We start from the raw sequence: 13066 nt of genomic DNA, 5'->3' as shown, positions 1-13066 counted from the left end.
ATTTGAGATAGTTCTAATTAATAAGTTTCTTTTGGATTTTGGATTAATTCATTTCTTAAAGGTTCTTTTTATTTCTAAGTAATCTCTACCCTCAGTGTGGGGCTGGAACTCACAATCCCGAGATCAAGAGTCACTGGCCCTACCGACTGAGCCAGCCAGGCCCCCCCAGGTTAGTCCATTTTTATAAAGACAATCCACAATAGGCTCTGTTCTATGAAGTTGGGGATTATTACAAGGAGCAATTATACTGGTTTGAAGAATAATTTCAATTTCATAAGGAAGTCATTCATTCTTTTAAGTTTCCATTGGTTTAGGCGATGGCAGAGAATATGCCATACCCTCCCCCATAATAATTAGCCCTCCCCCCGCCCCCCCAAAGTAATTAAGCCGTTTTCATTCCCTGTAGCATTTGTATTGGAAGAGGATGAGATACTTCTACCTCATTTGAGATAAACTGTATTTTGATGTTTTTTGCTTAGAGATGGGTCTGTTTACAGATGGGCAGCGGTTCTCAAAGTGCGGTGCCAGGACCAGCAGTATTGTCACCGATCTGGAAATTTGTAAGGATAGCAAATTCTTGGGCCCCATCGGACAATCCAAAAGTTGGATTGGAGTCCAGCAATTGATCTTTATACAAGACCTCGAAATCATTCTGATATATGTTAAAGTCGGAGAGTGACGGCTGCTGGGAATTGAAGCTCAGCATCCCAGCCGAATTTGGATTTGGGCTCAGGTCATCTGCACTTTGATGCCTCACCCCTTTTAAATCAGCTGGTCTCCCAAACTAGAGGGTAGGCCCCAGGGGGAATGGCCTAAGAGACCGGTAATCTCTTCTAAAGTGTTTGAACCTCCTCTGCCTACGCATATCCTCCAGTTGGGTGGGGAGTAAACCCATCTTCACTGGCAGAAGGTTAAGGCAGCATTTATCCACAGGCATCATAAGTGCAAAGTATCTCGATTGCTCTTTTAGTTTTAGGGGCTCAGAAAGGAAAAATTAACGGCACTCTTTTCCTGTACAGAGGAGGTCCGCAATTCAAGCTCAAGATTCCCAGGAAATAAAACCTTAAAACAATGTGATGTTAAAATCAATCATAATGTTTAATGGCAAAAACTCCAATAGTCTAAGAGATATATTTGCCCCCCAAATGGAGGAGGAATGTCTCCCAAATCAGGCTACATCGTTTAACCAAGAAAATTAACTTAAAAGTGGATTTACTTAATAATAATACTGAGTCAAATCAGTTTTCCAGGAGAGTGGTTGATGGAAAGTTGACTGTCTTGCAGCAATAGAAAGTATTTTTTTGTTGTTTGTTTTGTTTTTTAATTAAGCTTCACTGTGCAAAACTAAGGGAGGCCTTGCAGGGTCACAGAGACTACGGTACCTCGGATTCCAGACTTAGTCCTGGAATGCTCTAGAAGGAACTACCGGCAAGTCATTCATCTCAAAAACGAGTATGTTGGACTAGATCAAGTATCGGCAAAGTTTGGCCCTCAGGCCTGCCACCTGTTTTTGTATGGGCTGAGAGCTAAGAATGCTTTTTACAGACGGCATTTGCAATCAATTTGATAATATGGAACATTTTCTTTGAAATCTAACTAAGCAAAATGTTATCTCCCCAGATAACAATTTCATTTTTATCATGATTAAACCTGCTTTTTTTTTTTTAAAAAAAAGGACTTTTTTATTACTATTATATTTTGAATTCCATCAATAAAAAAATTAAAGAAAATTTGTTAGATTTTTCTCTTATAAGTAAGTACCTTCTTAATAGTCTTGGTATGACTCTTAAGCCTAAAGTATTTAACTATCTGGCTCTTTACAGAAATATTTGCCAATCCCTGGACTAGATGATTTTTAAGTCTCCTTCAAAAACTCAATGTTCAAATAGTCTCATCGTATATCAGTCAAACCAGTTGTGGAATGAAGATGAGTTGGACCATGTGAATTTTCCAGCGTTTGGCCATGTTTTGCTAGTGGAAAGGCGAGCCCCATTTCTCTATAAACAATGTCCCTGCCCATCCTCACCCATAAGCATAGTAATCCCAGCCATACTGCCTAGGTTAGAAAACCAACCCCGCCTGGGGCATATCCTTCACCTTTATGGTGTAAGTCTTCCCATCTGTACCGTGGGAAATCTGTTCATGTTCACAGCTTCCCCAAAGATGGCTGGGGCTTGTGTGTTGTGATAAAAACTTCAGAGCAGAAACCTATTTGGCAGATTGTTTTCCTTTCCCATCAATTTTTCTTAAATTATTCATATAATAGTCTAGCAAGTGAATGATTAATCAGAGAACTGATTCGGTAATGCCCTTTAAAAGTGACTCATACTTCTAAAGTAGATTCCCAAACCCACCGAATCTACTGGGTAGCCAGCACACGCAAGTCGAAGTTCCCATAGAGCCAGCTTGGAAGCGCGGGCCTAATGTCATACCTATATGAAGAGCTTGGAGGGACCCACAGACTCCCCAGAGCCAAGAGGTTCCCCAGAGACAGCTACTAGTTTGCATAAGAGGTTCAACTCTCCCCTGAGAGAGCCACTGCTGGAATTTCAGTTTAGACCTTCTAGGGGACTCTGGATTAAAATGCAAATTTGTTACCCAGGAAGTTAATTTTTAACTCTTGGTGTCTATTTGCTAGTACATTAGCCCCTATTAGGTTTTTCCGAATTAGCTAGATAGCTGAGAGCAGCACTAAATAGACACAAATCCAGTTCTCACCTCGGCCACTTTTATTAGGGCACTCAGGTGATTGTGACTCAAGCCCCCACACTTTTGGCACCTACCATTTGCAGGAGTCCCTCTGCACCTGCGTGCTTCCACAAGGGCCTTAATATGGTTCACTTGAGAGTGGCGCTGCCCTGCAGAAGTATAATGCAAGCCATTCAGATTATTTTGAGTAATCACATTAAAAAAAAAGTGAACTCTAAAAGGTAAAATTAAATTTACTGATACATTTTTTAACTTGATACACCTGCTTTATTATTGCTTCAATATATAATCGATATAAAAATTCTTAATAAGACACTTCCTCTTGCAATACTCTTTGAAACCCAGTATGTATTTTTCACTCACAGCCTGTCTCAATTTGGACCAGCCACATCTCAAGTGCTCAGGAGCTGCCTGTGGCATCAATTAGCCATCTTCCTGGCCAGCACAGCTCTGAGAGCCTTGAATTGGAAACTGGGTCGCAGACTGCAAAGCGTGGGGGGTGCAGACGACCACGGGGTGGACTGTAGGGAACAATGAAAGTTGGGACCATTCTCAGTTCTTTTGTACTCAATTATATCAGTGTCAGTGCGACCCAAAGAAGTGCGTACAAAAAAACAAACAAACAACAAAAAAAAAAACTTAAAAAAAAAAAAAACGTGAGCTGAGGTTAGATGCTGACGCTCAACTGTGTGACCTCAGGCAAGTTACGTAAAACCCTCAGTTTCTTCACTTGCAAAATGGGAATAGTGATAAAGCCTCAGGCTCACAGGGTTGTTGTGGAGCTTAAATAAAGTCATGCAGAAAAACACCGTAAATGCTCAAGGAATGCTTGATAGGTCATCACTTTTGCTGTGGTTATGAGCTACTTTTACAAACCAAAATTGCTGAAAAATGAACTATAAAGACAGTCTTTCTTTATTTCTGGAAAAAAAAAAAGGAGGAAAGTGACCATAACTTCCATACACAATATTTTTAAAGAGTCGGTTTAACTAGCTGCTTAGATTGGGCATTACACCTCCTGGAAGTCCTCCCTGCACCGAGAAATCCTGAAGACACCACATAACGTGAAGAACATTTTTGGTTTTCTATTTAACCAGAAATTATGATGTTTAAATATTCCACAGGGAAACTTCTACAAAAACTCTCCTAAAGTGTACCTCACTGTGGTCCTGGGTGAGCCGATGAAAGAAAAAAAAATAATTTTTCTCCCTCTTCCTGCCCTCATGTATCTTCTCATTTAAACTCAGCAGAAAGGACTAATTAAGGCGAAGCTAAAGGACATGAATTCAAAGTTTGCTCTGCACCTGTGAACTCATCTTCCCACAATGACGTATTTGAAAGGCCAAAGAAGGTGCGCCTTCGTGCTATACTCTGGCAAGGGGGCAGAAGCAGTCGCACGCCCTCCCCGGGGTAGAGTCTGACTCACTGTGGACTTGCTCACCAGGCCATTACCATAACAGAGTAGAGTGAGGTAGTTGGCACCCCCGGGAGAATGCTGGGAAATCACAACACATGTCAATGTTTGCTCTACCAAATGCACCTCGCATGGGGATTTTGTTTAGAATGAAAGATGTAGTGAAAATTTTAAGATGCAAATAAGCGAGGAAGGAGTAAATGTGGGACATACTTACACATTCAGGTGCCAAATGCTGGAAGGCCGTGAACCACATGAGCAAAAAATGTACTTCTACCATCAATTTAGTAGGTCATCTTGAAGGTAGGCGGCCAAGCGGCCGTGTACACGAAAAACTACTACTATATTTGAGAGTTCCTTGCTAAGAATCCTGAAATATTAATCACGTGGTTTTAATGTAGTCGAAGACAAAGGAGTATGCTAAGGGCAGCAAGAGTTGCTGAGAATAGCGCAATGACAATTTTGTATTTTTGCTTGCACTTGTAAAAGCAGAGGAAACGAGTAAAAGTAGGGTATTTAAAGAACGGCAGCCTTCCATTTTCCAAATAGGTATAAAACTCCATATTCCCCAAATGAATTCACACGTACTCGTGCTAACACACTCATGGCAGCTTCGGGGACATGGAGAAAAACATATAAAATTGCCGTCTCCTTTTTTCCTTAAATCAACACAAACATACAACCAATTTTTGACTTACAGCAATTCAAGACATCCTGTAATTTGACTTTTGTGAATGATGAATTTAATTTTTTAGCTGGAAGTAGTCCGATCAGCTCAGAAGTTGAGGAAGTAGCAACACTCTGCTTTTCCTCTTCCTTACAACTTTTGAACGTGCTCCATTTCCATGTTGCGACGAATCAATCGTGGGCCAATTTTGCTTGTCAGTCTTCCACTCCCATTGTGAGATTTTAGATCCTGACGCCTGACAGAATAGAGGTACATAAGTTTCATCAGGAACGTAGAGAATGTTCTCCCAATATCCAGACGTGAAAAAATAAGAGCAATTTATGACTCCTCGGCAGTCCTAGCCCCACCAAACCCAACACCAGGTTTTTACAACTTGGCCTTTGTTGGCTGTGACTGAGTGACAGACAGGTCCCAGTGGGTTTGTTTCTGAGTTCAGGGACTCGTGTTTGAAGTGGGAAGGACAAACTTGACCCTCCGTGCATCTGCCTCCCAAAGCTGGTGTTTCTGATTTTAATCGAAACCCTAGGGCCATCTTAGGCATGACCAAAGAGCACCTTGCATGTTGAACCGTACCTAATGATGTGATGCGTATAAGCTCGAGACACATAAATCTCAGTCATGGGAGCCACTTGTTTTTCTAAGATGCTCCGGTCCAGTGAAAGACGAAGGCAAATAAGGGAGAGATTGATCTCTGAGCGCTTTTATTGTCGGGGCTCCACACATCATAAAGTTTTGGCTCGTTAAAGGAAATTCCATAAACAACTGGAGTTAGTAATAGTGAAGTAACTGTGCCTCTCTGGAGCTTCTGCTCAACTCCCTTTCCGCTTGCCATTACAAGAGCATGATTAAGAAAATACCAACCGGATATGCAAGAGGGAGGAACAGACTTCAACTGGAAGCCATACAGATGCTTCATGGATGAGTAATGAGACAAGGGAATGTGGCTCTATCTCAAAGAATCAAGCAGTTTCATGGATCTCTTTTTCTTATTGACTCCTTCCAGTAAAATGGTCCGTCTCCTTTGGTGGCCAGGCTCATGGAAAATGCCTGATGGGTCCTTCTCCCAGCTGGTATTTTTGATCGTTTAGGAACATCCTCAGGATGAGATAAATGGAGAAAACGGAAAGTGAATCATATTGGAAAGATTGTGAGTTGTCACCTTCTTCTTTTTTTTTTTTTGTTTAAACCTCTGGTCTTAACGGAGAAACTTTGTTTTGGATGGCCTTGTCGCTGTGGGCTTAATACTGATGGTGTTGGTCAACTTTTATTTCAGGTTGAGACAGATTTGGGAGGTGACAGTGAGTGGCATAGGGGAGAAAAAGGGGTGAGCAAGGCCCTATTAATTATTTTTTATTGTGGGGTTTCACAGGATTATGGAGATTTTCCACATTAGTAAAAGCAGCTCTTGGTGTCAGTGTGATGTTTGCGAAGATGAAGTCATGGAAAGCTCGTCAGGTGCATAAAGAACTATATGGCCCATGCTCTCTGCGGCAGCCACTTAGGGTGTGTGCACATGAGGAGGACAGGGGGTGGGTGTTGAAAAAAATGGAGACAGGGAAAAACCGGAGGGTTTTATTGATTCAAAAATAAACATAAAATATCTGCTGATCTTAAAAAAAAAAAAAAAACTTAGCATATTAGATTCCAGAATCTGCAGTTGGGTCTTTATATTACTTTCTCTTGAAATTGTGACATGTGTCTCACCAACTCTTTACTTTCATGCTTCGTTGCCTTTGTTGGCCTATCCCTGTGATTGGGAAATAATCACCAGTGATTTTTTAGGACTAGGGTATGCTTCCAACTGTTGGGTCCAGACCAGGCTCTCCGACTCCATAGCGTGTAGCCCAGAGTATGGGCTTCGTGGGCAGAACACTTGGGTCAAAGCTGGTCCCTGACATTCCCCTGATGCATGGTCCAGGTACCAAGGATTTCCGGTTCAGCACTGGTCCTCCTCAGGGAGGGCCTCCACAGGGCCCGGGCAACAGGTGCTGCGGGCTGGGACGGTGCTGCGCACATCAGCCGCGTAGCTGCACGCGGGAGGCGCTCCGCTCCGTACGCCCACCTGTAATTTTACTGATACCATTGGTTTTCAGGAATCTCTTCCATAAGGCTCCTTGCCACCTGACCGGGAGCGCGATGACTTTAAAGGGTGAGCGTAAATAATCGATGCCTTTGGTGCTTGAGCTGCCTCCGCAGCCTGGTGACCGCTAGCACTTAACAGACATGTCTCGCCTCTTCCGAATCAAGGAGGTGACATTTGGTTTCCTCTCTTAGCCGTGGTCTTACGTTCTTTTTTTTTTTTTTGTCTTTGTTTTTTCTTCTTCCCTGCAGCCTGCAAAATTGGGTATTACAAGGCCCTCTCCACGGATGCGGCCTGTGCCAAGTGCCCGCCCCACAGCTATTCGGTCTGGGAAGGAGCCACATCGTGTACCTGTGACCGAGGCTTTTTCAGAGCCGACAACGACGCCGCCTCCATGCCCTGCACCCGTAAGTCATGTGCTTCTGTCCTGTTTCTTCGAGGCTGCAGGGCCCCGGCCCAGGTCAGCCCCGCGGGGTCCGAGGGGCAAGGCCTATGAGAAGCCAGGGTCCCTGCCGCCGCCCCGGTGGCCTCGGGATGCCCGGCTGCCCGCCGAGCGGTGGAGCGATCCGAGCGATCTGGGCCGTGCGGCTGGGCGGTTAGAGCGGAGGTGGGCGCTCACAGTGGCTTCCCCACCTCATCAGGGAGTCTTGGGGAAGCTTAGAGCCGCGAGGGAACAGGTCGGGGGCAGGGTGCCGCGGATGGATGGCGCGTGGGCCGTGGTTTCAGTTCTGGGCACTGATGTCATGGCTTGCGTTGTCATTACCCTTCTTCCTTCTTTCCTCATAGTTTTGTGTTCGTAACACTTAGGCCCGGATCCTCATAAATGCCTGTTTAATGATAGGCGCTCAATAAGTGCGAGGCTAGGGCACGGGTGGGGTTGGCTCCTTGTACGCGGGGCAGCAGGGGAATCCGTCCCTGCACGTTCTCCGGACGGGCCTCCTAGTGATGCCGTTTCTTTCCTGTGCACATTGGGCTTCACAGCCCCCACGGTGGCTGTGACCTTGACCAGGACAGGGAGAGGCGGGGCCCGGTGTTCCACCCGTGGTGTTTCCAGTGGGTGAGTCAGTGTTGGGAGGGATGGTGCTGAGGGCCTGGCACACGGGGCTCCCTCGGGTTGGGCTTTGTTTTCCGGCTCACCCAGTTAGGAGCTGGAGGACCGTGTAGTCTCTTACATTTCGGCCTCCCATTTCCTCATCTGCAGGGTTAATAATAATAGTACCCCCTCCAGGGTCGTTGGTGCTGAGCCCCCTCGTGTTGGTTACATGGTATATAAACGCGCAAGGTGATGCTACTCAATATATTTTAGCTTTTGCTGTGTCTATGACTATTACTGTTTTGTTCTCTATTTAGAAATTCCATCTTGGCTGGCCCGAAGCCAACATCCCTCCAAATAGAAGTATTTTTCCGGTGAGGGCCAGCCGTGAGGCCATTGTCTAGCTCAGGCTTCACCTTTAAAGGGACTGGGAGGAGATTTCAGATCCATCCCCAATTCGTGCTGAGATCGCACCCTCCAGAGCTTCTTTCCTAGCCAGAGAGGACACGAGGACAGCAGCATTAAGAACCATTTTATAGTGATGCCTGGGTAACGTATCCGGCACTTTCAGGAAACCTTATCGCAGGGCTCGCATAATCACAAATCTAGAAAATAGACATTATCTTCATTGATAGACGAGGTAACTGCCAGCTCCGAGATGTTAAGGAACATGCCCAAGGCTCCCCCCAGCCTGGTGATAGAGTCGGACAACCAGAAGGCTCACATGGTCCCTGACCCCGGCAGGCTGTCTTGCCCACTCCCCCACGTCAAACACAAACTTCCTCCAGAAGGAAGGAGTATCCCAGGGCCAGCTTAGCATACTGGGCACAGATTTTTCTCATTTTCTCTTGCTTCCGTAGAACAAGTACTTTGGATGGCCACGGATGTGTGACAAGCTCAGGTGCCAGACTTGTTCTTTGCCAAGGATCCTCATCCGATATCCCACGATGTGTGGTTAGGGTAATGGTCAGTCTCCTCCTGTGTTACACTAACTGCCAATGTTGGTCCAGGTGTGGGATTTTAGGGCATGGCAACAAACTCAGAGGGCAGGATTGGGGACGGACAGCGTGGTGGTGTCTGCAACTTACGGTGTGCGGTCCACCGCCTGCTTTTCGTCCCGATAGAGCCTCCCCCAGGTTGGGGCTTGACTGTGTTACGAACCTCATAAAATTCATCTTTGGTGGCAAGATGGCCTGGCTCTTGCTCCTAGTATTTTGAGTTTCGTGACTCCAATCTATCGGCCAGCCTTCCAGGGCCATGGGCCAATCACCTAACTACTGCCGCTTGCTACACAAGAGTTTCGGAAGACCCCAAAGGTCGCCACCTGTCTGGGTCACCGGAATGCTTTGCCGTGTGTATAAGTGTAGAAGCTGAGCCCTTGAAATTTTCATGTTTGTGTAGCAATAAATGGTTGGCTTTATCTTGAGGATACACGTGAAAAAAAAAAAGTATGGATTTCAGCAATCAGGTGCACCCAAAAGTTTAAGAACTGGAGTAACTTTTGGATTTTTCACAGATTGCTTTCAGTAACATTAAGAGAGGAAGACTGGGGGCTTTTTGTGCCATTGATAAAAGGTCCATGAAAATACCAAACCGATAGGTGATCTTTTTTCTCCTGCTCCATTCTCTTGGAACTCCACCTACACTTCGCTGACTCAAGCTGTTTGTGTTATTCCAATGTTTATTGCATCCCTCCGACTGGAGTTAAGAGGAAGCCCATGGCTGTTAACAACACAAAGTTCTGAGGTGGTTAAGCTGCTCCACGCCTCAGCTTACTCATCTGTCAAACGGGATTCTCACGGTCTACCTGCAGGGTTGTTTGAAGAGTTAAATAAGGGGCCCCTGGGTGGCTCAGCGGTTGAGCATCTGCCTTTGACTCAGGTCATGATTCCAGGGTCCTGAGATCGAATCCCACATTGGTTTCCCCGCAGGGAGCTTGCTCCTCCCTCTGCCTGTGTCTCTGCCTCTCTCTCTGTGTGTCTCTCAGGAATAAATAAAATCTTAAAAAAAAATAGAGTTAAATAAGAAAATATTTGTAAAGGTCTGGCCCATGGTACGAACCTAGCAAATGTGTGTTCCCTTCTTGGATCGCCAGCTGGTCACTGCCTCCCCCAGACTAGCTCCACAGCACATGACCGGGGTGTCTGACTACCTTTCTGGGGTGCTTTTCTCATTTGACTGTGCAATTGAATTACCCTGTGGCCACAGAGCACTCCACAATCTCTGGGGGATGGGACTCAGGCATCAAGTATTTTTAAAAGTTGCCCCCATAATTGTACGGTAAAGGCAAAATTGAGACCACTTCTGTACAGAGATTATTTTTAAGTTCTTCATTTTTTTATTTTTTATTTATTTTTTAAAAATATATATTTATTTATTATTTATGATAGACAGAGAGAGAGGCAGAGACACAGGAGGAGGGAGAAGCAGGCTCCATGACAGGAGCCTGATGCGGGACTCGATCCCGGGACTCCAGGATCGCACCCTGGGCCAAAGGCAGGCGCTAAACCACCGAGCCACCCAGGGATCCCCTTCATCTTTTTTAAAGAAAAGTAATAAACGTTAACTACAGAAGCCTCTTAAGATCTCCACTGAGACAGGGATAGACAGGGAGGTGACCATATTCTGCTCATAGGTCTACTGGTAAGTGAAGCAGCAGAATTACAATCTAGTCTAGCTTCCAGCGTGCGGTTCGGTCTAGATTTCTCCCGTCCAGCGTTGTCCACCACCTTGGTCACCAGGCGCATGTGGCTCTAGAAGTTTAGAATGACTCACACCAAGTTTAAAATTTCAGTTTCTCACCTACGCTTGCCATGTCCCAAGCCTCCATAGGCACGTGCGGCTAGTGGTGACCACCTGGGCGGCCCCTGCCCGAGAGGATGTCTGCCGTCGCTGAGGGTTCTGTTGGACGGCGCTCAGTAGGCATGTCAAGGGAGAAGCCAGTGGGAGCTTCTCAAAGAACCTCTTGGTCAAATCACCTGACAGAGTGAGGGAAGCTCTTCCCCTCGCCTGGCCCCCAGCTCCATCTATGGGATTCTTTTGGCAAAATGTGGGGGATGGAAAGGAACGTAAACATCAGGGATCCTTTCAAACTGATTCCAGCCTTTAATCAGTTCTTCCCAGTTGGTTAAGCCAGGTGACAAACCCAATTCCCTGGTGCTGACAGCCATGATAATCAGGCACCTTCTTTGTTCATTATGCTATCTTTGACCCCAGCATTCTCATGCAGCCCCGCGTTCAGTGATCGCTCACTGTGACGGCACACTAATGAAGAAATAAAACACACTCTCCGAGACTCATTCTTCTAGCCAAAGAGAGACTCTGCTCCACTGGTTCGTAAAATCAGGGTTTTGTTCACTTGGAGAACGATTTAGACCAGGTGAATGCAAGCAGCACCAGCTAATTTAGAAGGAAACCCCCAGGAAGTTCTTCATACCCATCCACACGGCTTGAGAACTCCGAAGAATTAATTGCATAGTAAATAAACTTGATCTTTGGGAGGACTTCTCTTGGAGCTTCTGGATTAGGGTTAATGGAAACGGCTACCTGAGGAGTCAGCAGTGCTTCCAGAGAAGCATCGTGAATATTTTCAAGGGAATAATCCACACCAGTTAGAACAGAGGGTCTGGGGGGATCCCTGGGTGGCGCAGTGGTTTGGCGCCTGCCTTTGGCCCAGGGCATGATCCTGGGGACCTGGGATCTAGTCCCATCTCAGGCTCCCTGCATGGAGCCTGCTTCTCCCTCTGCCCATGTCTCTGCCTCTCTCTCTCTCTGACTATCATAAATAAATAAAAATTTTTAAAAATTAAAAAAAAAAGAACAGAGGGTCTGAAAAATGCACCTTAAGTATGAATGAGTGTAGAAATATCATGGAAGTCGTCTGGGGTGGGGGGGCTGGTTTAGCAGAAGGCGGGCCTGGTGTTCTGCATCTCTGACAAGTGCCCAGAGGCTGCCGATGCTGCTGGTCTGTGGACCGTCCTCAGGAGGCAAGGATACACATCCTTCCTGACGGTTGGCGAGAGACGGAGACCCTCTTTCCCATGGCTGTTCTTTGGCTGAGCGGGGACTCTAGGAAGATAGTTCAAGGATTGTGAACATTCTTCCCTTGATGAAAATGGAATACTTCTTTGTCTCCCAGAAGAAAACCCAAGCTGGCTCACAGTGACACGATCAGATGCACTCACTATGGAGTTTTGTTTATTGTTCATATTTTCTTCTCGAGTCCCCACCAGGTTACTGCCTGAGAGTGGAGATGTCAGCGCTCACCTCAGACACATGTATCCATCCAGAAAGGTGACCGGGGTTTCTGTGACACCACCAGCGAGGCAGACACCAAGACCCCCCCCACACAAAGATGCTATTTAAGCTGATGAAGACATTTTGATTTCATGAGTCCTTTCTTAGGAGGGATTTGAATGTGATTTTTTTTTTTTTTAAGATTTTATTTCTTTATGAGAGAGAGAAAGAGAGAGCTCGAGTGAGTGCATAGAGAGGGGGAGAGGCAGAGGGAGAAGCAGACTCCCTGCTGAGCAGGGAGCCCAACGTGGGACTCAATCCCAGGACCCTGGGGTCATGACCTGAGCCAAAGGCAGACGCTCAACCGAATGAGCCCCCCCCCCGGACCCCAGACACCCCTGGATGTGATTTTTATTAATGAAATCAACATCTTTTAACTCTGCTAATAACCAGGCCCTCCCCTCTAGGTCTCTTTCACCTTCCGCTTACCTTTCTCTGGAGTCAGGAATGTGGTCTGACAATCAGCCGTGTTGGGAGAAGTCAACTGCATGCCTGAGCAGGAAGACTTTGATTACCTTAGTTATTTAGTTTCTTGTTCAGTGATTATAGTGAGAAAGGTCTTCATTCCCCGCACTGGGAGACTGAACCAATATAACAATTAAGGGAACTTGCTAACCCCTTATTGTGTTTCAAAATGCGCTAGAAAAAAAAATGCCTTATAGAAGTAAATTGGCTTTGTATACCTAGAAAGCAATAACTAATTTGTTATTTTGCCACCTTTACTTCTGAGCACCATTACCAGGACGGTTTTCTGTATTTTTCAATTGGAAATCTGTCCTTGGGCTTTTGGGTACTCTTTGTTTAACTTGTTGGATGAAACTTATTAGAACCTCCCTGATTGGAGCG

General features: G+C 45.7%; 1 protein-coding gene across 3 annotated transcripts in view; it reads left to right on the top strand.

The window, feature by feature from the left end:
• The window catches only part of EPHA4 (EPH receptor A4), a 142988-nt gene that overhangs the window by 57191 nt on the left and 72731 nt on the right, over positions 1–13066 (top strand). For all 3 annotated transcript variants that reach the window (XM_038585867.1, XM_038585866.1, XM_038585868.1), the window contains exon 4: positions 7143–7298. In XM_038585867.1, the coding sequence (XP_038441795.1) occupies positions 7143–7298 (156 nt within the window). The remainder of the gene's footprint in view (positions 1–7142; positions 7299–13066) is intronic.

The sequence above is a fragment of the Canis lupus genome, chromosome 37, assembly GCF_011100685.1.
Source record: "Canis lupus familiaris isolate Mischka breed German Shepherd chromosome 37, alternate assembly UU_Cfam_GSD_1.0, whole genome shotgun sequence".
NCBI lineage: Eukaryota > Metazoa > Chordata > Mammalia > Carnivora > Canidae > Canis > Canis lupus.
This window is presented reverse-complemented; position numbering and strand designations above follow the sequence as displayed.